The sequence below is a fragment of the Ornithodoros turicata genome, chromosome 3 (assembly GCF_037126465.1).
Source record: "Ornithodoros turicata isolate Travis chromosome 3, ASM3712646v1, whole genome shotgun sequence".
NCBI lineage: Eukaryota > Metazoa > Arthropoda > Arachnida > Ixodida > Argasidae > Ornithodoros > Ornithodoros turicata.
The window spans coordinates 49803908-49831341 of NC_088203.1; the positions used below are offsets into that span (position 1 = coordinate 49803908).

Sequence of the window (27434 nt, forward strand, 5' to 3'; positions counted from 1 at the left end):
CAGTCTCTGACTTTTGCTTTTTCTTTCATCGCAGACCTTATCAGTTCCCAGTCGCACTCTGTGATTGTAACTTTGATTGCTTTTGCTGCAGTTTTGTCTTCCTTGCCTTGTCTCCGTGTCGTCCGTTTTCCATATTACATTCGATGTGCATCCTCATGTAATAAGATATGACAGATCTTGTTAGGTCATCCTTGTGTTCACAGCCAAGAGCTGGCACAAGAGTCTGTTCCATGTCGTCAACAATGCAAAAGAGCATATCCTCATGCATCCTCCCACTTAGTCTCTTCATTATTATGTTCTCGAGAAATGTTAGCAGGTTCAACAGCTGACCTGATGTGAACTAACTCTTAAAGGTATGAAGCAGTTTTTGCTCATAATTTACACAAAATCACGCGTCTGCTGGGCAGCAGACACGGCGCGCTAAACACTGGCGACTTTCGCTTTCTCTGAATTGCAGTGGAGATGTGCAATCAGCAAAACAACAGCGCCGTCATATCCTTGAAGTTGGCTTCACACCACAACATTCCAATTTAGATTATCATGATAACAAAAGGTATAGAGTTAAACCAGACTCAAAAGACAACTTCATTCGTTTGTAGTCTTTTGTCACAGAAGACATTGCCCTTTGAAGGATTAAAGTCAGTCAGTATACTTCTTAGATGTCACTGGAAAGCATATAAAAAATATCGCTTCCAAGTTCTTCGCGAAGTGCTTCTGCTGCGTTTAAACTGACAGTCTCATGCTAGAAGCTTCGACGGCACTAAAATAAAGACAAGCAATCGGGAAGATCATTTTTCGGCGTTCGCGTTCATCTTTGCGAAAACTTTGCTTTCGCTGTCGGTATCCCTTGGAGGTGGCTTCCCCTCATCACTGCTAGTACCGTCAAGAAGGCTTTCCCACCAAGCTTCGAAACGAAAGCGTTGCTTGCTTCCCCGAATCATACTGTAGGCGCATAATTGACGAATGACAGTTGATACTCCCTCCAGTGAACGTGTTTATTTATCAAACCCAGTTTTAATCCCAGTATTTGACATGTAATATAAGTTCGCACGAAGCGCATTTCTAAGGCATAACTCCAGGAGAGGCCTCCGACCCAGCCTCCGGCAGTTCACGAGCGCCGCCACGCGGCCACAAATATTCGGTGAATTATGTACGAAACTTTCTGGCAGAGTTCGGCCTCCTTACTTCTACTCCGTGGTGAAGCCGCGAGAAGCCGTAGCTGAAATCCACTGACAAGTACGAAGGCGCGTACACGTCACAATGCCCGTTCGGGTGCATCTACGTCATAAAAATGGCTGCGCCCATGTGTATTTCGGAATGAATTATCTATTTTTTTGACATGGTACTGTACCGAACTGAGAGAATGAAGGTGCATTTTTGGGAGAGCTGGATGTGGGCTTTCAGAATATCACAGCCGTTTAGACTATTTGGGATATCGGCATAGCTGACCTTTAATCAAATTAAGGGGGAACTACAAATTACATGACAGTGACGCAGATGGCTGAGGCTAGAGAAGAATTAAGAGTATACACAAACGCAGCCCTCGTCAACATGCAAGCAGCTCAAGCTAGAAAGTAAGACAATCGATAAATGATGATGATGATTGAATTTCATTGGCGCAAAAGGAACTCAATCTATAATACGCCAAAACCACGGTAATATTGTGACTAGTGAAAAAGCAGATGATTACACTAAAATAACGTCGAAATTAAGAAGCACACAATCATAGTGTAGTTAAAAGACCAATGTCCCTACAAAGCTGCAATCTGTAAAGGGTCAGCGAAGTGTCGCGAGACCCGAACCCATACCTCTCTGATTTCTGGTCAAGTGTATTACCCATTACACCATTCTGACATCGCCAACACACAAACTTGCCAGGGCCTTGTTCAGAAGACGCGCACAGCCATTGACTCAGCACACCTGACCGGAAATCATGGGGTTGTAGCCTCGTGGTTTCATTGCCCGCTACCTCTTGCCTCTTGAGTTTTGACTCTTGCCAGCTGCTTTACTTGCTACCACAAATTGCACCAGCTTCGTTTCTTACGTATACCCCTTGACTTTGCCTAACGACCACATGTGACCGTTACAACGCGACGCGCACTGTTCTCTGATCTCATCCGTGCATTTCACTTAAGGTTCAAACATAATCTCAAAATACCCGCTTCAAAGGCACCTCAATCAACCAGACAAAACAAAATACACCGACAACACTTACCAAACAGCACGCTGCAGCAATACGCTCGGACAAGTTACTCGATCCGATGGGCATGGCGCATCTGTTGCTTGCATCCGTTCGAGACCCGGAACCATAATACTTGCAGTGTCATACTAAACTCAGATGGTCAAATGACCTGTAGTTCACCAAACGACCTCCACAAAGAACACGAAAACTACCACAACTAACTCCAACCGCCATAGCTGGAGAACAGAGTAAACAGCACACTGTTGCCAGACCTGTCGTAGCAAAGCATTAGAAATTTGAGGCCACTACACCTTTTTCACACCAAATCTCGAAATATTACCCTGCAGAGAGGGACATACTTATTTTACACCCATTTCAGACCAAAAGCAGGGTGTATTCTCTTTCTGGAGGGTTTAATAAGGGAGTAAAGCAATTGACACACCCCAAATACACCCCAATTACACCTAAAAAGGAGTTTTATTTTTTAGAGTGTATGCTAGGATTTTCAATAGCTTGCAGCGCAGATTTTGAGTCAGTGAAGGCTGCAAATTCCCGTGGGATAAAATCAACGACGTTCTGCAGAAAGAAAAGGATGGCACAGAGTTCCGCAGCTGTTGATGAGGTTGGATGCGAAAGGCGTAGTCCTTCGACGCCTTCGAATGGGATTGCGTATGCCGAGGCACTTTATTGCTGGATGGGGCATCTGTGTATGCTGCTGTAGACGTAGAAAACTTCTTGTATACCAGAGACTAAAAATGGTTCGAAGGACTTCAGGCGGAACCTGACCTCTTCTTTCCAGAAGGTTCGGAAAGCTTACGAGGGTCGGCGGTTCTGGCAGAGCCAGGGGGCTTCCGGCTGTGTTACGTTCTTAGCTACGGAGCCTGCGAGATTCTGGCATGACGTCTGCGCTACTCAATAAAGTGGCTTTAGGACGGTATTGACCTTTTTCTGAGCAGCACGCAAACGTAGGAAGCGCCTTGCCGTTTCACATTCACGTATAACCTCAACCGGGAGTTTACCAGCTTCAGCCTGGACTTGCCGTTTTCCAGCCATTCCGGGAACTCAGGGCAGTGACGAAAGCTTCGGGAAGCAGTGTCCGAGGGTTATTTAATGAGGTTGTTATGATCGTGATGGGGAGGCTGTAAAGCACGGTCGCCCTCACCAACGCCTCGTTAATGGCGAGCAGGGAGCGCTGATCACAGCCACATGCTGAGCCAGAACTATGTTAAATCGCAGGGAGCCATCGCTGCACTTTGGTTCAAGGTACTTAATGTGGCGAGCCCAGCGCTGGTCCGAGACTACTACCTCGCCAAGGAAGCAATGGAGACGTGCGTGTGCATAGCCTTGCGTGTAGTTGTTCATCATCTCATATTACTATGAAACGAAACAAGGCCGCCTCTAGTGCCAGAAGAAGTTCAAAAGGGAGGGCCGCGTGCTTGGAAGCGATGGAGCTGATTGGGCTGGGCGCTGATCTACTGGCCAGATAAACCGCTTTGGTCCATGGAAGCGATCGATGACAAAGGCCGTCCATGTCCACGTTGTTGGTGTCCTCGGTTTCGCGTGTTTCGTGCTTTTCCCTGTCTCCGTGAGCTGCACATAGCGCTCATGGAGTCCGCTAGAATTGGGGCTGGGCCGCTTCCCCACCCCCTTCACTGAGATTCACTCTTATAGCAAGGTATCTAGGCCCATTTGCGCCATGAAATTAGTTGAGAGCTCCGCGAACTATCCATTGTATATAGTAATGGCGCTGATCCTAACCTTAAGTCAATGCTGCACTAGCCGTGGTCACATGACCGCAATTTAAGCACATCGTATCCAGTTATGGCAGTGAATCCTCTCCCACCAAGGTATGCTGAACAACTCGCTAGAGAGTATTCGTGTGAGGAGGTGCGGTAAGCGAATACGAATGTGATTACTTGTGTCGTATTCGTGTAAAAGCGGACGCTGTGTCGTCAATCGATTAATTACAAGCGATTGACTTGCTATCATTAATTCAAGAATGTGTAATTTTTGCATCTACATAGAAACTAATGGAATTGAGCTAGTTGTACCACTGAATGAAAATATAGCATTCTTGAACAATGTTTAAACTGTGCATGCGTGCGTTCATATCACCGAATCAACGATGTACCTATGTTCTGTCTTCGAAAGAAACATTCCTTGTGAAATGTACGTACTAGATCAACATTAAATAGGTTGCATAGATCTACCAAGCCTGGTTTCTAAGTACTGTAAACGAAGTACTAAGTAAAACTGTTTTGTCATCAACATCCTTATGTAGCTTTTGATCTTCTGATGAACATTGCGTGGTTGGACCTTACCTATCTGATCTGAAGCGTAGCAAACACATTTATGCAACCTAAACGGTCCCTCAATGAAGTCCTCGCTGTAACTGTAGCATACCATAAGTTGCATTTAGTAACTTTTCCCACAGCATTATCAATTTTTACATTCATGAAAGCGTGACCATAGCTTAGTCACATTTTGTTTTGAAATAAATGCTACACCAGGTGATTTGCGTACATGCCTACAAATTATGGCACCGCTTATTGCAGTCAAGATTGCTTCGTTACAAATGAAACTGGAACGTTCACATATTGGCTGGATCGCACAGAAGAAGGCGGTGGATCCCAAGAAAATTCCTACGGTAATGTCTTTTTCTTTTTTCTTGCTGAATATCGTTAGACGAAATTGTGAAAGAACATTTTCTACAAGGTTGCAACGAAGCAGTTTCCTCAACCAAGGCTTCCCATGGATCGAGCAAGTCCATGCGCAGACGTGTTGGGGCTGCTCGTCTTGGGCTTCTTGATCCCTTTCGCAATTCAAGTGGGTACTGTCGTCACCGAAACTGAGACTGGCATAAAAGTAAGGTTGACGCATTTTGGTTATATTTGCTCGCATTCTGTAGTTCAACTCTGAAAGTAGCTAGACGCAATGATCAGTTTGAACGGTGGGGAGTTGCGGCATATACAACGTTGCTCTGCCCACATGTGAAGGCCTCAAGTACTCATCATGCTCGATGACGCCGGAAACAAATTCGATCCCGTATTAAAATTTCGATTAACATCGTAAATCTCGAGCTCACATGATGGCCTTCTACTAACCGTGCGCTACTGATTAAGAGGGTGGATCAAATATAAACGAGACTTTCATGTCCCCCTCAGGTCCCCAACTAATTCCTGCTGTCCTCTCTCCACCTGTCTATCTGTACGCCGCTCATAGCCACAGGTGCTTTGCGGCGCTAACACGGTATATAAAAAAAAAAAACTCATTTCATACGAGGGGTATTCAAGTCAAATCGGGACTTTCTGTCTCCTGAGTGTACAAATGGCTCGCGCTACTTCTTTTTCGTCATTTTCACACCCGACAGGCCTCTGTGTTCATCACGTGGTGGTCCAAAGCTTGTACAAAACAGAAGACCTGTGCCGGACAATATGGCCGACAACGAGGTGAGCCTGCACATCGTACAGCGAATTGTCAAGTTTCTCGTGAATGAAGGCGTAAAGTCATATGAAATTCACAGAAGACTTCAGGCTCAGTATGGCCACTATACAGCACAGCGTTTGAGTGGTGCAAACGGTTCCGAGACGGCCGTACATCACTGCAGGACGATCCAGGCCGGGGCGGAGTGTCAGAGTTACTGAGAACATCCAACTTGTGGAGCGCCACGGTTTCCTGGGACAAGGCTGGCGTTGTTGATGTTGATTTTATGCCCAGTGGTACCACCATCAATAGTGCATGTTGCTGCCAGGTACTCAGGGATGTGCCTAAGGTACTGAAGCAAAAGCGGCCAGGTCTCATCATCGAAGAAGTCCTCCTCCTACAGGACAATGCACGCCAGCATACCGCGCATCTCACGACGCACGCCTTATAGGAACTTGCTGGTAGTTGCTACCACATCCCCCTTACAGTCCAGACCTCGCACCCAGCTATTTCCATCTCTTCGGGGCACTGAAGGCGTTCCTTGGGGGCCGCCACTTCGAGGTCAAGAATGCGGTCCGACCATGGCTGCTACGCGCCGGTAAGGATTTCTACGCTGTCTGCATCCAAGCCGACGTGAAACGCTGGGACAAGTGCTTTAGTGCAGCTGGAGATTACGTTGAAAAATGCCTGTCCGCATGAAAAGTCCAGGGTTGACTTGAACACCCCTCATATTTCTTATGGGATTTTCAGGATTTTGAACAGTCAGGCGGCTTATGGAGTTTCCCTTGGCTTAGCTAAAAGAATGAACGAAGGTACACTCTGAGAAAAAAGGGAGTCAAAAGAGAGCCAACTGTTGCTCGGTTACCCTCGCGAACTGAGATGGCGTTGCAAGGATTTCCGTGGCCGTATATAATGTGGAGTGCTATGTGCACTCCCTTCATGGAGCGATCTTAGCCTCACTCCCCAGTGTTTATTAGGAGGTTATTCCGGACTATGCAACCACTGCAGCCCCGCACTTTTATTCATTTGTTAAAATGATCAAGCCACATCTGCAAATAATGAACAATGCAGAGATGAACAATCCTGTGTCTGACATGGCAGAAGTACTTGTATTCCCGCAGAGGACATTTACCTTTCGCGAGTCAGGCTGTACAAATAAAGCCGTTGGTGGCAGATATCCTTGGAAACTGCCCAACAGTACGTACTGAGGAAGAGCTGCTGCGACTTTCCAAGCATGCTGGTACCTACATTATCTTTGCTTGTGCTAATAAGGGTGTCGTCTCTATCTTGTAATTGGAACTCGGATCGGTGGTTTCATTCCAGGGAAGGTGTTCGTGGAAATAATCTCTAATGACTAGGGAAGTGACAGGTCAAGTGAGAAACCCAATGTCCGATAGAAAGGGGTATCTGTTCTGTAACGCTAAATTCCTCGAAGCAGATGCACTGCGAGTTGATGAGGCTTATGTCCGTCACCATTACGAAAATATTTCGGTCCTTTCGACTCTAGGAGCGGGTTGTAAAAAAATGGGTTGTATAGTACTGCAATCTCTACGACGGCTTCTAGCGCGTGGGTTATACTGCTGTCACCCTTCAAATCCGCGTACGCGGTGGAGGAAGGTAAAGGGGAGCCGGTCCTTCACATATTGGAGAAGGGCGCCTTCCCTATTGAAAAATCCTACAAACTTTCTTACAAGATTAGAGCTTTCTTTTAGGAATTTTCACAGAGGATGGGGATTCCTACAGACATTCTTATAGAGAACATATTTTCTCTCACAAAATCCTTTAAATGAACTTCTGATTGTGCATCTTCAGAGAAATTTCAAGGGTGTTTTTTGTGAAAAGAGATGGAGAGCTCTGTAAGATCTCTCCCGGCTTCTAAGATCTGTAAGAGATCTTTAATCTAAGAGATCTAAGATCTTTCTCATATAATTTCTCACAGCAGCCCCATATGACAGTCATATGACAGTCATATGACAGACTGGCGCCGTGTTTCTCTCTACTGTGTTTCACTCTCTCAGACTGGTGCCGTGCCTCAACGAAAGATGATCTAGTAGACCGTGGCGTTCGTGGTTTGACCGTTTGATTGGTTTGATTTGGGTTTTTCTGGCGCATTAGCTACTAAGGCCATAATGCGCCAAATACTAGTGTAAGTTTTATCTGGGTAAAATTTGTGTATTTACTAAAACGGTGTTGAGTGCTGGGTTAGTAATTAAAATCACAGATCCTTTAAAAACCCGGTATCTCTAAAAAACATAGATATTTTCAAAGGGTATGAAACTTTCATCTCCCAGCAAAAGCGCTGGGTGGAGTGGTAAGAAGTTTCTATAGAATAAAACAAAATGACGTTCACGAAGGTGCTGATATGGTGGGCATACAATAAAGATATGGAGGATTGAGAGTTGCTCCCCACAGGGACTGCATTCAGGAGGGTCTTCTTCCCGTAAGAGATATCTATGTGTTAAGTATGTGTGTCCCAAGCGGAGACGACAAGATAGCACCTCATTCAGTCTATTGGATGCAGATGGAGGAGGGCCTATCATGGTTTTTATAGTATGTAATTTGTTGCTTGTCTGTTGGTCCCAAAACCTTTGCCAGTGTCTGTTAAAGGGACAGTCGCATTCTCCGAGGTCAATTTCGAAACTAATCCGAATTCTAATTCCTTGCCGACCACTGAAATGGGCCCGAAAATACCATTTCGATCCGCGGCGTACTTTTCGCGCAATCCGATGAAAAGGAAACCGGAATCCTTGCGCCCTCGCTCTCTAAAAGCGGGAGCAAACGTCACCCGGATAAGGCCAATCAGCGCGCGCCCTGGGTAAATGCGAGCCGCGCGCCTGTTTGGCGATCGCGAAGCGAAGGCGAAGGTAGCAAACATAGAGTCTGAAAACGAGAGTGATGTTTCTCTGTCTGGGGGAGATTCTGACGAACATGTAAGCGGTAGCGGCGACGAGTTAATGCTGGATGATGACCCATACTCTACGGACCTAATGCCTCTGGAACCCGCCGACCATGCACGAGATGTGGCTGCGGCTAACCCGCGGGATGACATTTTCAGGTGACGTATCTTTTTGCATGGTTGCCGTCGGATGTGCGAAACAGTTTAGAATGTTGAAATTGTTGTCGGCAGGTGTCTGTGTGGAGTCTGCGACCCACAGGAGCCCGACGAGCGCCTGTGTTGCCATTTTGTTGCCAGGGTGGTAGAAATGTGCAACAGTGCCGCCGTGCAGTGCATAACACAACACCCATTACTCAAGGACATCTGCCTCCGTAGGGAGCTTCTAGTGGTGTACGCGCCTCAATTCTGCCGCTATGATCAACATTTTAGGCGACTCAATCCCCAGGACCACAGGTAAGCCTGCTGCAGTGCTCTTCCGTTTGCTGTGATTAATTGTGACCGTAATGATTTTTTCGGTTTAAATGACCTCCCATCAAGATTCGGAAGGGTAAACTCGGGTGCTAGTCGGGTGTTGTTGGTTACGCAAATTGTCGAACCTAAAGTGGACAGGGGTTGTATACAAAAGGGCGGCTATTCTCAGCAGCGTTTTGGCCTACACAAGTTTGTCCCCTATAAATCATAAGGGTGGCCGACAGCCGTGGAACGACCCAGAATCCTGGTCCAACAATTCCATTAGGAAAAGTGAAGCAACACAGTCGCCTCAGCTAGTCTCGACATGCTCTCAATTATACCAGTTAGCCATGGCCTGATTGGCAACACAAAACCCTGATTGACAGATATCCAGTGGGAATTCTGAAGGATAGTCTTACAAGTCTGAAAACAGAAGCATTTGAGGTGCCAATAAAGGGGGGGGGGAGCATGTTACTGAAGAATGTAAGAGTAATATATTTTGGGAGAAATTGGATTTTGCCGGAATTGGAGGGAAGCTGCTTAGGGAGGGAGTTAGCTGTTGGAATCGGGTTCATCCTGAAAGAGGCGGACCATTTTTCTGTTGTACTATGTTGCACACCTGCCAACCTTCCACATTCAAAATGCGGGAGACCCCGGAACTAAGAAAGGAATGCACAGGCGTTGAACTCCAAGGTTGGGATAGTGTCTGCTCTTCTGTTCTGGCCATTGTCTTCCCAACACTGTGGGAGATTTGGCAGGTATGCAAATGCCCACAAGATATAATGCTAAACAAAAACAAATGTCATGTGGATTTGTCTTTTCCAGCTGCCTGAGGTTCACGGCATACTCGTCATTCACGAGATGGGTCTGGGGATACCTTGGTCCAAGGAACAGACGACAGGTTCCTGGATGCGTTGTCCGAGCCATCAGGAGGGAGTTCCCATCTACGTCCTATCAAGGCTATCAGCGTTAGGACCATCGAAGCAAGGGTGTCTTGACAAGAGAGACAAGCTGGTGCATACTGATGGCTGGAATTGGAGACATGTAGTGGCAAGACAAAAATTTTGCTGACATAGGCATACTTTGTGTAAATGAGCCCTTGGTCATCCCCCTTGCCTCCCATCAGAGGTTTTGGAGGATACTATAGGTGTCTGGTGTACGGATAGGTTTATCCGTACACCATACACCAATAGTATCCTCCTAAACCTCTGATAGGAGGCAAGGGGGATGACCAAGGGCTCATTTAGACCAAGTGTGCCTATGTCAGCAAAATTTTCGTCTTGCAGCAATTTTCGTCTTTTCGTCATTGCAGTGTGGGGGATGTTTTGTCTGGTCACTCTGTATCTCCAATTGCAGTCAACAGACTGTCTACCCATCTGTACAGCAAAAACTACTACACGTGGCAGTATTAGCTTTGGCATCAAATGCGCATCAAATAAATCAAATCAATGCGGTGTAGTGACGGGAATAAAGAATTGTATCGATATAATTGTATCGATTATAATTGTATCGATTTATTGTACAGTGGAGTATGACGGAGAGGGAATAACGAAATAGCATAGGTTTATTTGCCTCCCATTATGTATGGGAGGCAAATAAACCTAAGCTATTTTATTATATTGTGTTGTGGTTCTACATTAATGTGGTGTGAAGTCTGAGCGGTTACAGGTACGCTGCCACAGGGATGTTAGGAGGGTTCACGTCGGCAGATCCATATCTGGTGTACTAATACGCTATGCAAGTCTGTGTCCATTGTTTTCCTCTTCCTGGAATCAGGGGATGACAACCCCCTTGTGAGATGCGCCGTGAAGTGGGTCCCCAGCACTTGCTTCAGCCATGACCTCCACATCTGAAATATGGCCTTGAGTGTTAACACTCAAAAGAATATGTTGAGGGCCTAGCAGGTACAATAACAAATATAAAAATGACTATGCAAATAAATCTTCCCCTTTGCGGTCCCTGCTTGACTGGCACAGTTATTTTCCTGTCGACCTTACATTATAAACGCTGGCAGCCGCATCACACAAGATTCCTTTCACAGAACTCTACAATTTTTAGGGCTCGTACATATCCGTTTTTTGTGGGACGTGCAAAAAGAATTGCAATATTTTCGTGGCTTGACAAAACATACCAAATCCAGTTGATTCCGTTGACGTGCTTGCTGCCGCCTGAAATAGAGCCAGAAATTAGCAACAAGGCTGCAGTAGAATACTGATGCAAGTGTCTCGGACGTAGCCAAACACAGATTGCGATGCTTTCACATCCCTGAATGCTGCCATCAGACTTACACTATGAACTGCAGAACCATCCACTAGCTGCAATAAGATTAGAATAACGCTGCCATGTGGGAGTGTTACGTTACTCCTGCATAATACTGGCGACAAATAGCAGAGCAACAACACACCAATCTTTTTTCTCTAGAGTACGCGTACTATTGCGTCAGGATGCTGCAATCATTGTAATAATTTGTGTACATTAGTAGCCGGTGTGACTGTGACGTTACAATCGGCAGCGAGGCCCGGTGTTCGCGATGATGTTTACTGTGACAACTGATATTTTTCATCGCAGCGCATAGCTGTGACCACGCAAAATTGTCACTTAGCTCCGTTACTGGTTCCTGCCCTTGTTCCTGATCGAATGTGGTAGGGGTGGTAGGCACGGCGTCAATCTTCAGCCGCTTCTGTTTCTGCCGTAGCACAAGCCGAACTTGCAATAGATTTTCATCAAAATAGGCGTCGTCGGCGAAATGACAGGAACAGACGCGTGAAACATTCAATCCTTTGGCCACACCACAGTAGTGGCTGGCGATCGCTGCCTCCCACTTTCGTTTCGTTTCGCCATTGTGAGGTCGGTGAAATGTAAGCTCGGGATTCGCGTTATAAGTCTTTCTGCACCCGAGCACGTAGCACCGGTTTCCTGGCTGTGACATCGCACGTCAACGGCGTGAAATCCTAGGCCACACGCTGTGGTTCAAAGTACTTCAAAGCAAACGCGACAAGACAACAAGAAAAAGGGGCTGCCGCACGCTCAGACACACATAGAATCTGCGGCGGGAAGGAGCGCCTCCTGATGGTTGGTTTATCCGGGTGACGTCATCCAGTGTCGGCGCCTTGCGGGGATTGCCGTGCGCGCCGGAAGCGGGAACATTTAAAAATCGTTTCTGAGTCGACCAAGTGGATTTGTGCGGGGAAAATTTGCCGACGTACGATGTGAACGATGTGTACGTGAACGATAGGGAACATGACCATAATAGTTCCGGAACACGCTTCCGGATGCGACTATCCCTTTAATGCTGCTTTTTAAACATAGCCTGAGATCTTTTGATGGGATATTGAAAGGCGTTGTCTCATTTGTTAGGGCAGTCGCAGCTGCTCGATCGGCCTTTTCGCTTCCGGGTATCCCAACATGGCTGGGTACCCAGCAGAACAGTAACCGATAAGCCCTGTTAGCTATAGTGCTTGCTAGGCTCCTTCCACGATGAACAATGGGGTCTTTTGTGCAACGAATACTACAGATAGCATGTAAGGAACTCAAAGAATCTGTGTATATGACTGACGATTTGATATGATTTTGCAAAATATAGAGGGCTAAAATAATGGCATACACTTCCCTGGCGAAAACAGACATAGTGTCTTTCAAACGATGTGACCTTGTAACTGTGCCAGTGACCATAGCGCACGATACCCCGGAAACAGTCTTTGATCCATCAGTGTGCAACTCTACATGGCTGCCAAAGCTATCTTTTAGCACCTCAAATTCCTGCTGCAGTATGGTGTTAGCAGTATCACGTTTGTTGTATCTTGAAAGGGACATGTTGCATTTTGGAGGGAGCTGCCATGGAGAGATTTTCTTAGTTGTCTCAAGAATCAGAGAGTTGTATTCTGGAAAGCCAGTGTAGTGTTCGACTGCTTGTGACATTCTAATGCTAAAAGAAGGCACGGGTGAAGGTCTGTTCAAGAAGTGCTGTCTGAATTGCGTATCTTTCACACATTGATATGCTGGGTTCTCGGGGTGACCCCTGATTCTGAGTGCATATGAAGCAGTAGGCTAAAACCTACGTTGCTGTAAAGACCACTGATTTGATTCCTCCGAGAACTCCGAGCTCCGAGAACTAAACGCAATCCTTGGTGGTGTACTGGATCGATGATTTTGAGTGTAGATGGCCGTGCTGAACAGTACACAGCACATCCATAATCCAATTTGGAAAGAACAGTGGAGACGTAGATCGGAGTGTGTCACGGTCTGCTTCCCAGGACCGGTGAGCATCTTTAGAAGATTGAGAGATTTAATGGCCTTTACCTTGAGGTGTTTGAGGTGAGGAAGGAAAGTCAATTTCCGGTCAAATATAAGCCCAAGGAATTTATGTTCAGGCTTTACATTAATGTCGTGGCTACCCATTTTAAGTGTTGGTTCGGGAAATACTCCCCGTACCCTAGAGAAGGAGACAGACGTAATTTTCCGGGGAAACCATTTTCGTGCGACCATTTGACCAACTTGTTTATTGTGAGTTGGAGTTGACGCTCGCACCTAGCAATGCTGGAAGATGAACACGAAATTTGAACATCATCAACATACAGTGAATACCTGACTGAAGGGGGAATGGCACTTGCTATGGAGTTCATCTTTACAATGAAAAGAGTCACACTTAGGACGGACCCTTGCGGTACACCGTTCTCCTGTATGAATGGGCGAGAAAGTGTCGATCCAAACTGGATCCGAAATAATCGTCCTTGAAGGAAATTGGCAATGCAGCGAAACATGCGGCCGCTTATTCCCAGAGTGTGCAGATCCTGCAGAATACCATACCGCCGGGCAGTGTCGTAAGCCTTTTCGATGTCGAAAAATACGGACACACAATGCTGCCTCCGGACAAATGCTTCCCTGATGGCAGTCTCTAGCCGCAACAGGTGATCAGTTGTCGAGCACGCAGCTCTGAAGCCACTCTGGAATTTATCGAGACATTTATTTTCTTCAAGGAAACACATAAGGCGATCATTCAGCATGCGCTCAAAAGTTTTCCCTAGACAACTTGTGAGCGCTATGGGTCGATAGCTGGAGGGGTTTGAGGGGTCCTTTCCAGGCTTCAGCAATGAAAGGACGGTTGCCACCTTCCAGCCAGACGGAAGACAACCCACTCGCCAGACAAGATTAAAGAAATCAAGAAGGGATCCTAAAGATGTGGAAGATAAGTGCTGGATTATGGAGTAGGTAACGCGATCAGGACCTGGTGCTGTAACTTTAATGGATGACAGAGCCCTTTGTAGCTCAGTCATTGTAAAGAATCAATTGTATGCATACTTGTCACCACCTTCGCTTCGAATCGTCTGTTTCTCAGCAGATGATTTTATTTTCAAAAAATCGCTCCTTAGTGAGCTGAGCTGGATACATGTTGCTTATGCTCCCCAAGGGTATTGGCCTGCTCTTCCAAACTCTGACAAACTATGCCATTTACCTCCACTAGTGGGACAGAGAAACTTGTGTAATCCCCTTTGATTTTCCTTAGCCTCTCGCATATAAGTTTTGAGGGGGTGTTACAATTTAAAGAAGATACAAAACTCTTCCAAGATTATTTTTTTGCCTGTCTTCGTGTCCAGCGCGCTTTTGCACGTGCTTTCCTGAATGCAACTAAGTTTGCAGTTGTGGGGTGCCTTCGAAAGACACCCCACGCCCGATTTTGTTCTTTGCGTGCAGTCTCACAGTCGCTCGTCCACCAAGGCTTGGAGCGCTTAGGGAAGCGACCGGATGTTTGTGGGATTGACTGTTCAGCAGCATTTATAATGGTGTGAGTGATAAGATTATTGACATCTTCTATACTTAAACCTTGGAAAGATGGTGTTAGGAGATCGGCCTTCCTTGAAGAGATTCCAATCAGCTTGTGACAGTTGCCACCCAGGTGGACGTGTACCTAGGGTGGTTGGGGCGTTGTGCAGTTTCACGACTACCGGAAAGTGGTCACTGCCCCGAGGATTCTGATCTACTGCCCAGTCAATGCTTTGAAATATTGATGGGCTGCACAAGGAGAGGTCGGTAGCAGAGAAAGATTGATTAGCACTGCTTACATAAGTAGGACTTCCTTTGTTTAGAAGACAGATAGGTCTAGAGAGTAATATCTTTTCCAACAGTTTTCCTCGCCTGTCGACTCTCGAGCTGCCCCATAAACAGTTATGGGCATTAAAATCTCCCAGTAAGAGGAAAGGCAGTGGTAGTTCATCAATTAAAGTTTCCAGTGTGTTCTGATATACTACAGTTGATGGTGATAGGTATAAGCAACATACAGTTAATACCCCTGAAGACATATTTCAACAGCAACTGCCTCGAGTGCTGTTTTAAGTGGAAAATGCTTTGCAGGGAGGGTTTCTGGTGTGAGGATAGCAACACCTTCAGATGCACGTGCTGCATCAACCCGATCGTTTCGGAACAGGTTCCATCTTCACAGTGTATGTGTCTGTTGTGGATTCAGATAAGTCTCTTGTAGTGCAAAACACAGTGTGTCATACCTGTCCGAAAGATCATTCACATCATCAAGATTAGTGAGAATCCCTCGACAATTCCACTGGAGGACTGCCATAATACAGAAAATTAGAAAGGTTTGCACAAGAGGCATCTTGGTCATGTGGAAGAATGTAATGTCTAAAGAACTTTTAATTATTTCTTCTTTGGGGGCATTATGGGCTGCCTCGGAGTTTTCTTCCGAGCAGCCGGGAGTTCCGTAGGCGAAATACTGCTCTTAGGTTTCCTTTGAGATTGTGAGCTCATGCTCGCAAAAGAGCCTTGCGAGCTCGTGTCGTCATCGCATTCCGTGGAGCTGGCCTCCACGGGTTGCGATGAAGAAGGTGGCGTCTTGGAAAACGACGCCACGGAAGAGGATTGCGAAACTGTAGTTACTGTTACAGGAGGTGGTGTTTGAGAAAGAGGTGTACACGTTTCTTCACTTTGTATGGTATTCTCTGTCTGTGTTGCGCATGACATCATCCTGGGTTTTTCCTTAACAACAGATGAAAAGGATTTCTGGAACTGGAAAGGAGATGCCTTCATCCTGGCTTCTCGATAACTTAGTTTTTGTGTGACTTTGATGTGCATCACCTCCTACTCAAACTCCCACTTTGGGCAAGACCTAGAGTACGAAGGGTGGTCACCTGCACAGTTGACGCAGTGATCTGGCCCTCTGCACTCCTTGGAGTTGTGGTCCTGCTTGCTGCAACGAGCACAGCATGCAGATCCTCTGCAAGTATCGGAAGGATTGCCAAAGTGGTTACACTTGAAGCACCTGAGTGGATTAGGAATATATGGCCGCACCTCTGCGGTCAGATACCCTACCTTCAGCCTTTCTGGTAGAGTAGGACAGTCGAAATTGAGGATTGTGTTGCGCGTCGCTATATACTCGTTGTTTTTACGGATTTTTATTTTCCTGACATCAATCCCTTTTTGGCTTTTTAGATTTTCTAGTATCTCTTCTGATGGAACGTGAATGAGTTCCGCTAATGACACGACACCACGGCAGGTATTAAGGGTCCTATGCAAGGTTGCTGATATTTTGATCCCGTGCATCTCCTGTGTGTTCAGTATACGCTCGCTGTCGGGCTTCAGAAGTGCATTGCAGCAGTAAGTCACCTGATCTAAGGCGCTTGATTTCTTTCACGTTCTTTGACAGAGATGCCATCGCCTTTTCGATGAAGACCGGTGACATTTTCCCGAGTGGAATGTTTTTCTCAGTCTGTGTTCACACTGCTTATAACAATATATTTAGTTTGAAAGGCGTCAAATGCCTGTTTGAAAACTTCGGTCCGCGGGCGCTTTCCGCCCGCGATCGAGGAAGGAATAGAATTCTTACCCATATAAGGTTTAAGTAAACGAATGTTCAAGGTGGTCACCCACACTTCACATTCATACATGTGGGAAGGTCCCGGAGTTTTAAAGAAAACCCATCGGCCGGGGCTTGACCAAGACCCCGACCGCCACCGTTCATGGTTTCTACCCTTCACCTTAAATCCCGTCGGCACGGTACGGTTAACACCTTGGGTCTGGGGGTCCGTGGTGGCGCCACTCACCAAACATCGGTGTACGCTGATGCCCCCTGCGTGGGGTTTGACCGTTTGGCGCCGCCATTCAAACACATGTAGTGAAGGTGAAGGAGTCTGCTGCGAATACTCAATATGCGCCCACGTAAACTACATCGAAGACGGCACAGAAGCGACACTTCACGGAAGTGTATCACGGAATCTGAGACAACGACATAGGAAGGCCTCAACAAGAACATTAAACTGGCGTTTTGGTATGCTGAGGACGGCAGCGTGGCTGGAACCGGGCAGAAGTAAAAATGCGTGGAGGTAAGCTCAGTTATCTCATTCAACGTGGTGTCTGCTCCTCAGGAATACATATTTCTAGAGGGCATTGCATTTGTGTAATTGAGTAGGTTTACAGCTTTATCTAGAAACTGAGGGTGACCTCATTACGACTGGAGGAAAATATTCACATACCTCGTGTTTTGGAGTGCGAAAATTAATTTCAGTAGACCAGTTCCTCCCATTGTTTCGACTGGTCGCCGAATCCGTCCATGCATCGCGTCAACTGTAGTCATGTTACTGTTTGCGTGAGGTGTTCGGTCTAACGTCCAAAATTTTAAAATGATTGAGGTATATAAACTAACGGTAAGGGTACACTGATATCGGAAGTACTGTACTGAAGCTTCCAAAATTGTGTATTTAGAATATTGTAGATCTCTCGCTAGAGAAAATTATATCTCCTCCAGCAAACCATCAAATATCGTATTTGTTTAGTTGTAGTATCCTCCACGCCTCTTCTGGTAGGGGTGGAAGATGAGGAAAGTACGACAAACACTTACGAATTCTACAGAATAACTTTTCTTGTCTTGCAAGTTATGTGCTGTGTATGTTTTTTATGAATTGAATGCTGTATTTGCTTAGGTCTTGCTCGATTGTCTATTTGTATTGCATTTTGTAACTTTCTTGCTCTGGAAGTCAAGTAGTTTATCTAGTTCTCTTAGACAATCGCGTTTGCATGGCGACCCAAAATGCATGACTACTATGCATCGTTATTTGTAGACGATTTTTTTTCTGTTTTTACGGGTCTAAAGACATTCTGCTTTCGGAACTTTCTGCATGCTGAACATTCTGTACCAAACGTAAGACCGTAAAAACACCATGTAGATGTGTTTACGGTCTTCCGTTTGGAACAGAAGGTGCGGACTACGGAAGGTGGATAAAGCAGAATGTGTTAGGTCCATAAAAAGAGCATGAAAATTAAAGCAGCGTTCCCTATTATCATATTGGAATTCTATATGACTCGCAATAATGATCTCATCACAGCGATAAGCCTTATCATAACTAAAACAGCTTATCCCGCACAGTAGTCATCATTACCTGCGAGTATAAATTAATACTCCGACTGAACTGAGGGTGTGCATCACAATTGGGGTTTTTCTGGCCTAGATTATGATTTCATTGCACCATATGCCTGTATTCTAAAATGTGTGCTCCTTCAACTAATTTTCGCACACACATGCTTTGCCTCCCTTTCCAAACAAGAGCATATGTAGCATCGTAATCTCACATTTAACAATATGACGTTCTTACTTTCTCTTCTTTTTTCTTTGAGATGCGTATACACGATATCTTAATGAGAGGCCCTCAGATCCACCGAAGGCTACAAGGCTGAGTTCTTTTGTCCTGAGCATGCGATTTTTTTGAAAGATTTAAATAAAGAGTGAACAGATTACACAGATTGTCACTTGGTGTTGAACATCATTTCCTTACTGTCTCCTGCAAATCTTATAAGAACATTTGAACTGAGTCTTGTGAGAAACAAGCTATAAGAATGTCTACGAGAAACCCTTAAGAGAAACTCATAGAGATCGGGTGAAAAATTCTATGAGAAAACCTGTGAGAATTTGGGCAATAATCCCATAGAAGTTCTCTTAGGATTTTGTGAGATGTTTCTTGTGAGAATTCCTGTAGGATTTGTCAATTGGGTTGATAACGCGGTCCGCCCCCGGGTGGGCCGTATCTACGATTGCATGGCCTGTGAAAAGGTCGTTGGGGCAGCGTCGTTTTGCGGTGCTGTTCCTGGGAAGTTTTTTTCCTGAATTTCTATGGGACTAACTATATTAATTTGCTTGTCCCATTCTACATTTGGCAATGCCACGGAGGGTCACTGAACCTGCTCGTGTTCTGGGGCGACGGCAGTATTGTTTTTGTAACGTAGAGCAGCGGAAATCAGTATGTGCACAAAAAAAAGAAAAAGAAAGAGGAAGACCAATGAAATAACATCACTGAATGAAAACAGTGCTTCGTCTTCTCTGCGATGTGTGTGTAGTCAGTGTGTGTAGTGTGGGTAGGGCAGTCAAGGGAACAACTGTGGGAAGGGAGTCAGGGAAACACCCTTCGCAAGTGATTCGAGTCATACTTGTCATGTAAAAAACTATTTCTTCAGATTGGGGACTTTGATTCCGACTTACTTGAAGTAACGTCGGGAGTCCCTCGGGGATCTCTCTTAGGGGATCTGTCTTAGGGCCTGTATTATTGAATTTATATATTAATGCAATTCCTGACATTAGCGATCTCTGAGCCTGTATTCAGATCACACTGCCCTTTACCGCAGATTTCTGTGTTCTTGTGTTGCTGACCAATTCGTTTTGTCGAGGGCGCTGCAGGAAATTACAAGATGGTTTGGTACAGCTTGGGACAAAAGTTTACGGAACACGGCACTGGCGTATTTCTTCATGGGATCGTCCCCCTGCTACATATCAAGAAGCTATCGAATAAGAAACGGGTGCTCGGCTGTTCTGTCCATCTCTCAATCTGTGCGTCCACCTCTGTTTGCTGCTAGGGTGTCGTCCAAATGGAGAAATGTGACAACCCCGTGTTCCGTAAACTTTTGTCCCAAGCTGTACCTTACGGTTAAGCGCCAATGTAAGGAAAACTGTATTTATGCAGGTGACAAAGAAGCAAATAGCCATTAAGCGACATAACGCTTCCATTATGAAAGCCAGCTCTTACAAATACCTAGGTGTGTACATTCAGCCACATTAAATCTCACAAAATGTGCACGTTGACTATACTGTAGGCACCTGTAAAAAAGCGACGCAAAGACGCGTTACAGCGAAAATTATGCTACTCGACCTATCATATTAGATAAACAGTATAAACTGTATACGAAACACTTGTTCTATCCATTATGAAATAAGGCTGCATAGATTTGGACCCGCACCTCATTTGTCATAAAGACCGACTCCAAAGCGTGCAGAGAAAATGATCTCGATATATCTACAAAGAACATCTGCAACTAGTTTGTGCCACATTTGCTCCTCGTTGATTAACATTTCAAGACATTCCGTCTGACCCCACATATGACTATGACTGACATATCTCATTCCCCTTCTCCTTTCTTGATAGACGATGTTTTAAATTCGAGGCATAAACACCATTTTGCGTTTGAATCCTTTTCGTTTTTTTCAGTTTTAGTTTTCGTTTCTCCACACGCAGTAGAAGGCTGGAGTGGTCTACCAGCCGCGATCGTTTTAGAGTAAAAATATCATTACTTTCGTGAAAAAAACAAACAAAAAATAAACAAAAACTTTAGTGGTGTTTGATGCCAGCCACTTCCTCTAACGACCCACAAGATGTGTACCAACAGTATGGTCAAAATAAAATGAACAGATGATTTTTCAGAACGTTGATCTCTGTGTTGCATGACCCATCATCTCCAAAACAATTGACTTGATGTCTGTCTTCTTCTTCCTTTTTCATATGTCGTGGAATACTTTTCCCAAGCCACAGTACAGGAATTATCTCAGTAAACGGTGACATTCACATGTATGTTGCGTTTAACAGTGTAAAAATGCTTTTCGTGCTTTTCGTTTTCACACATTGTACATCCCTCCACTTGCAGCACCCATGTGGAATGTGCACAGAGCTGAAAATAGGTGTGCTGGTACAGTATAGTACAGGAGAAATAGCGTATGGAAAAACTCAATCACGTTAGGTCTCCATTCGGCCGTTCAAAAGAAAATGGGTCTTGAATTCTGTCTTTTTTACATGGCTTGTGTTGGGGGTCAAGTTGTGTATTCCCTGCAAGAAACAAGGATGTAGTACAGTGTTTGGCAAAAGTTTGCGAAACACGCTGCGGCGCATTCCTTCCTCAGAGCGAAACGCTAGCAGCGAATGGTAACGTACGGACTTGCAAACAGGAGTCTGGATTCTGGACAGAGAGTCTGGAGTCTGGATGTGCCTGGGCACACGACTGTAAGTTCGTATGGTCCCATACGGCGCTGGCGTTTCACTCTGAGGAAGGAATGCGACGGAGCCTGTTCCGTAAACTTTTGTCCAGTACCGTACTTGTGAAGCACGCGAAGGATACAACGGTAGTATGTTCTATCATGTCGATGATATCGGTTGGTACACCTTTTCCACCCCCACCTGGTCAAGGACAAGGGTCCATTATTGTTTCGATTACTTTATATCCTATCGGAGTACACCTCTTCCCGAAGAGCACTGTTCCAGATAGTGCGCAACAATTTTGACAACGAGACTGTTTTAGTCAATACACTAGGTGTGTGTGTGTGTTTTCTTTCTTTTTTTTTTAATGCGCTACAGGGAGCCTAGTCGAGCAAAATAGATGCCGTTTTAGCGGGACGGTTACACGGCAAGGAGAACGTATTGTAGGACAGCGTGTGCAACTACTCGAATACTAATTAGCTAAAATTTATTAATTAACGTACTAATTAGACGTTTGCCGGTTAATGCAAGTTAGCGAAATTGGAATCGCTCATTATTCAAATCTGCAGTCGTTATTTAACGCCATGTGAAGGGAACGTACTTTGAGATATAAATTGTCAAACTTCGCTATGCAAATGAGCCAAGACCATAACTACATGCTTCTCGAGCGTTGAAACTACCTTCGCCTTATCATGTTCCGATAGCGGTCTATCTCCTCTCCTCCAATCAGCTCCATCGCTTCAAAACACGTGGCCGCCTCACATGCACTACCTGTCGCTCTTTCGACGCTCGAGTTATTGCCAGTTTCATTGTATATTGAAACCGCCATCCCCCAATGGTAGTATATCTTCACACGACGAGACACACTTCCCGGAAAAATAAAAGTATCAATGTACGGGATAGTGCCCTCAACAATGCGAGGTTAAATCTAGCATTCCCTTACAAAAATGACTGTTGGCCTTTTGTTTCCATTCTACAGAACTTAGTCAACATGGAGCACAGACATTCAGTACATTTTCTATTAGCCTTGTGTTCACCTCACATATTGATTTTATGTTGACTTATGGAACTTTAAGTCTTGTTGACAATTATTCAGAGGAAGGTAACATATCTTTCTGTAGACTCTCCATATACTTTACACAAATTTCGTGTGACCTTCATGTGTAAGTATTGTTATATGTGATCTCAATTTCTCTGTTGACTAATTGCTGTGACTCAGCTGTCAATGAGTCGGCGTCACCCACGAACCTACCTTCGCTCTTTTTTTAAAAGCCCGATTAACAACATCCCGCGTATGGTGTGAAGAGTTTTTGTAGAAGAATTTCTCCGTTGTATTGTTCACTCAATAGCAACACGCATAAAATACACTAACTGAGGTACAGCAAAACTATATATGTATCTATTTTATTCCGAAAATGCATACATTGAAATTGGTATCCAGTGTCGACACAATCACACAAAACATCCCGCGCACACAGTAGTGAAATCTTCCACACGTACACATGCTTTATGCCACACAGTGTCGCGTCGCACAATAGACAGTCAATGACCGCTTGAGGTCTGAGTACTTCTGGCGACCCACGATAACGGTGGACTTCAAAATTCGCCGAATTTCGGCGAGAGCGACGTCTTTGAAGCGTTGGAGAGAAATGTGTCTGAATAGGCTGTTCAATCGCAAACTAGTAATGTTCAAACGCAAGTCAGTAAAACCGAGTAAATGGTCATAGCAACAACAAGTTTGGTTCACCCAACTTACTGTTCAACAAAGTAAGACCTGCAAAAGCGGGAATGAAATTAGCACAATCAACACTGACCACGATCTGATACTTATGCACTGTGGAAACACGTGTTTCCACAACGTCGGGGCGTCAGTCCGTCCGCCCCGTCGCCGAGGAAGACACAGCAAGCAAAAGGTTCAAACAACAAACAAGGATTTATTGCGTACCTTTACACACAGCCTTGCCCACGGCCCGCGAAGGAAAATCTGCCCGTATGTCTCATCGCCGCGCATTTTATCTCCTGGCGCGGACACGCCCCCATACTCCGTCTGCCGCACAGTTTTGCCATCTGGTGGCATGCAATATAATCGGTTCTCACACTCCCCCATCCTCAAAATGTCCAACACGTTTACAAGTCTTCGTCTTCGGCGAAGTCCAGGAGGACGTCTTCGATCTGGGGGACTGGGTGAGCCGGAGGTGGGTCCCTCAGGAGTTCCGGTTGCAGCCTCCGTATGGTGTCCAGAGCCGCTGACAAGTCGTTGCACCGGGGCTGGGAGGCCGTCTGGACCCTAGTCCGGTGAAGTGTGCCCTTGCGGTGGGTCCGTCGATGAATTTCCGGTACCCGACACACCGGGCACAGGAGGCGCCTTTCTTCTTCTGATAGTGGGAGGGGTGGATCGTTTAGATGGCGGTCTGTGAGCAGCAGCCCTCGGAAGGGCGGAGAAGCCCTCGTGGGGTCATCTGAGCGTAGAGGACGAGGTTAGGCGGTCCGGCCACCGGGAAGCCCAAGCAATAGGTTGTTCATCCGACACGACCGTCCACGTTGCAACGGATCGCCTGGTGGCCGTCGTGGTTCCAGCTGGTGGTCTGGGAGTGTCAGAAGAGTGACCAGCACTTGAGGGTCGAGGGCCCGCGGACCTCTTACGTTGAGGAGGCATCCTAGTCTGAGATGAAAGAAAAGGGGAATCCGGTGAGAAAGCAATTTCAAACCGTGAGAACCTGAAAAGGTTCTCCCCCAGAAGATTATAGCTGAAGACTGCGAAACAGAAATCCACACTAAGAAAGACCAACTACACAAGAGCACTAGGATGTAGCGACTAGGATAGTGGCAGCTACGTGCGTCGCCTGCGGGAACGCAAACTGTAGCGACTGGAGGGTCCGGGAACGGGATCCTTGTCCAGGTCTAGCGGAGGAAGCTGAACGTCTGCTTCTTCGCTCTCAGGGTCTCGGAGGTGGTAAGTTTTCAGGTCCGAGATGTGTACTGGCCCAGTTTCTTCGCCCGTGTCACAACGACGAAGCCTGTAAGTGAGGCCGGAGGAGCACGCACTTACCTCGAAGGGGCCATTCCACCTATCTGCGAGTGAAGCTGCAAAGCCGCGTGCGGCATCACTTTTGCGGGTGAGTCCGTCGAAGGACGAGGTCACCGACGCTGTAGGTGAGGTTCCGTCGACCTCTGTTGTACTGGCGAGCCTGGTCCAACCGTGCGACGTCCAGATTCTCCCGAGCCGTCCGAGCTGCATCGTCCAGTCGACTCGGGAGTTCATCAGCGAACCTTGAATAAGGAGGCTGGGTACTGCAATCACGGAGGCGTAGAGCATTCTCCACTGGAAAAGGTGCCTCTCGTCCCAAGTTCAGGAACGCTGGGGTGAAGCCTGTAGATCCGTTTACTGTTGTCCGTGTAGCGAACGCCAGTTCAGCCAGGCGAAGATCCCAATCACGGTGGTGCTGACTAGTAAAAGCAACCAACATCATTTTCAGGTTCCGATTAACACGTTCGGTAATGTTAGTCTGAGGGTGATATGGGGAAGTCTTCTTGTGCTGAATGCCTAAGACAGCGCAAGAATCTGAGAACACCTTACTTGTAAAGTAGGTAGCGTTATCTGTGATGAGCAGAGCAGGAAACCCGAACCGGCAAAATGTGTCGAGTAGTCTTTACCACAATCTCTGAGAAGTCAGCGTCCTGAGAGGAAACAGCTCAACCCATTTCGTGAAATGATCAGTAACCACAAACAAATACTGGTTACCTCTAGGACTACAGGGAAAAGGTTCCATCACATCACAAGCAACTATCTGCCAGGGCCTATTGCTCTGAATAGGCTGTAAGCGCCCAGGGGGTAAACCACCACGAGGTTTTGCTCTCTGGCATACGGGACAAGTGCAAACATACTTAGTTACGTCCTGCCTCATTCCTGGCCATGTCGCAACACGACATAACTTTTCATCAGTTTTCCTGCCACTGTTGTGACCTGCCAAGGCTGAATCATGAAAGTAACGTATGAAAGACTTACGCAACTTCCGTGGCACCACGACTCTGAATGGGGATGAGCCGTCATCGTCATCCGCCTGGGGTATGTATCTGAACGGGATGCCATCCTCGCCCAGCAGATAGGAGTTGTGCCGTCCGTCAGTCGTTCCGGTGCCTGCTGAGTCCTGCTCAGCTAACCATTTAGACACCCGCTGACAAAGGCCATCCGCTCTCTCAGCGTCTAGGAGCTGCTCTCTGCTCACGACCGTGCCCCAAGACGAAGATACGTCTCGTGCCACTTGTGCTGCTGCAGGGAGTTGAGAAGGCGCCTCGGTGCCTTCCTCTCCCCCCTCCGGTAGAGGCGCACGGGAAAGCGCGTCTGCTACCACGTTCGTCGAGCCCCGCCTGTACTCCACGTTGAAGGAGTAGCGTTGTAGCGTCAGCGCCCACCTGGCAAGACATCCAGATGGGTTGAGGAGCCGCTGCAGCCAAGAAAGTGCCTGGTGGTCAGTCTGGACGGTGAAAGTGGTGCAGTCGAGGTACAGAACTTCCTGAGAGCGAAGATGGTCGCCAAGCATTCCTTTTCCGTGACGGAGTAATTCCGTTCTGCCGGATTCAGCGTGCGACTTGCAAAAGCCACTGGACAGAGAATAGCGTCATGCTCCTGCAAGAGAACTGCGCCAACCCCATAATCGCAAGCATCTGTTTGTACTACAAACGGTTTGTTCAGGTCAGGCAAATATAACCTTGCCGTATTAGCGATTGCGTGAGAAAGCTCGAAATGACAGAGCTCGTTTGCACTTAACGCTCGAAACATACAAAAACCTACAATACAACAGTCATGGTATGAATACAAGTGAAACTCGATCACACACTTCTATGACACAGCTTACCCCTTACGACGCAAAATATCCTCCTTTGTTCTTTCATGGCCTGCAAAAACGAGAATGAAATTAGCAGAACCAACACCGGCCACGAACTGATACACACTTACCTGGCGGGACACAAGACTGCAGCCGCTGGTCGAAATCAACAACAAAAACCTACGGCACAACAGTCATCGTATATGAATATACGTGAAGCTTTATGACACACTTCTATCACACAGCTTATCTCTTACGACGCAAAATCATGTCCTCCTTTGTTCTGTAATTGACGAGCAAACACTGAGAGCCTGAGACGGTTGAAACATGTTGCAACCGATCCAACGGCATTCCGATTATGCTAATGGCGATGGCTCCTTCGTGATGAGGCGAGGGAGAGGCACGGAGGATCTAAGTCAAAATGTGCAGCAAACGTGTCGCATGCGCATGATCCTCATGTGGTCGTATAAGTTGGAAATATATTGTGTACTCAACTGAAGTATAAATAATACGAGGAACCGCCTTCTCAAAGCCATCGAAAATGTACTTAGTGTTCTAATATGTAGCTAAAAGGTGGCAAAGTGGTGTTCAAGCTACTACACTTAATTATGAAATACCGCTTTCTTTAGAGAGCCGATAGCGCGGACCTCTCCACCTCCCAGGAGTGGTGTACACCCCATGTGCTTTTTTGCAACACACCCAGAAATTGCTGATATTACCCATACAGCTTGTCTCCCAGTGAATACAGCCACAAGTATGGCTCTATATACATATCCCCTCCCCCCTATGGGATGCTCGGTACGATGAAAGATTAAAGTCACTGAAAAGGTTAGCCAACTGTAGGGATCGAACCCACATCTTCTGGATTACCGGTCCAGGGCTCTACCAATCGTTGATTTCTTAGGCAATTTGAGGCTTTGTTTGTATCTGTCCCTTCTATGTTGTTCCAGCCTCAGAACATCAGTTTCTCTCTTGATGCTCGGTACCCCCTTCAGGTCGACCTCTGTGGACATCACTGTCCGATAATGCAGTAAATAATAATACGGAATTCATCTATGTAGGGAAAAAAAAAACGGTTGAAATAAGTACTTCCTACATAGGCGCATAGAAAGTCCACAAACTGTCAACAACGACATCAATATACCTTGTCCACAAAAGGTACACATAAGGTAGTTCAAGAGATTGTCAAAATGATGTCATAGCAATTCCTATTGACATGATCAAGAATTGAAAGTCAACACACTGTCAACACACAAGTCAAAGGATACAAGAAGTCTCCAGGAAGAAAATATTCATTTTCATAAGGGTTGCTTCAGACACTTCGCTTCATTGGTGGCAATGGAGAGTTGTGTTATAGAATGCTGTGTTACGCAATCCTTGGTTCATTGACTCCCCACAACAGACTGAAGGTGTGTCCCACATGT

General features: G+C 46.1%; 1 protein-coding gene across 1 annotated transcript in view; it reads left to right on the forward strand.

Annotated features, from left to right (window-relative positions):
* Positions 1-27434, forward strand: part of LOC135388463 (phospholipid-transporting ATPase ABCA1-like) — a 391000-nt gene that overhangs the window by 94074 nt on the left and 269492 nt on the right. Inside the window, exons 4-5 of the mRNA XM_064618039.1 lie at positions 4738-4829; positions 4898-5047. Coding sequence (XP_064474109.1) covers positions 4738-4829; positions 4898-5047 — 242 coding nt within the window. The remainder of the gene's footprint in view (positions 1-4737; positions 4830-4897; positions 5048-27434) is intronic.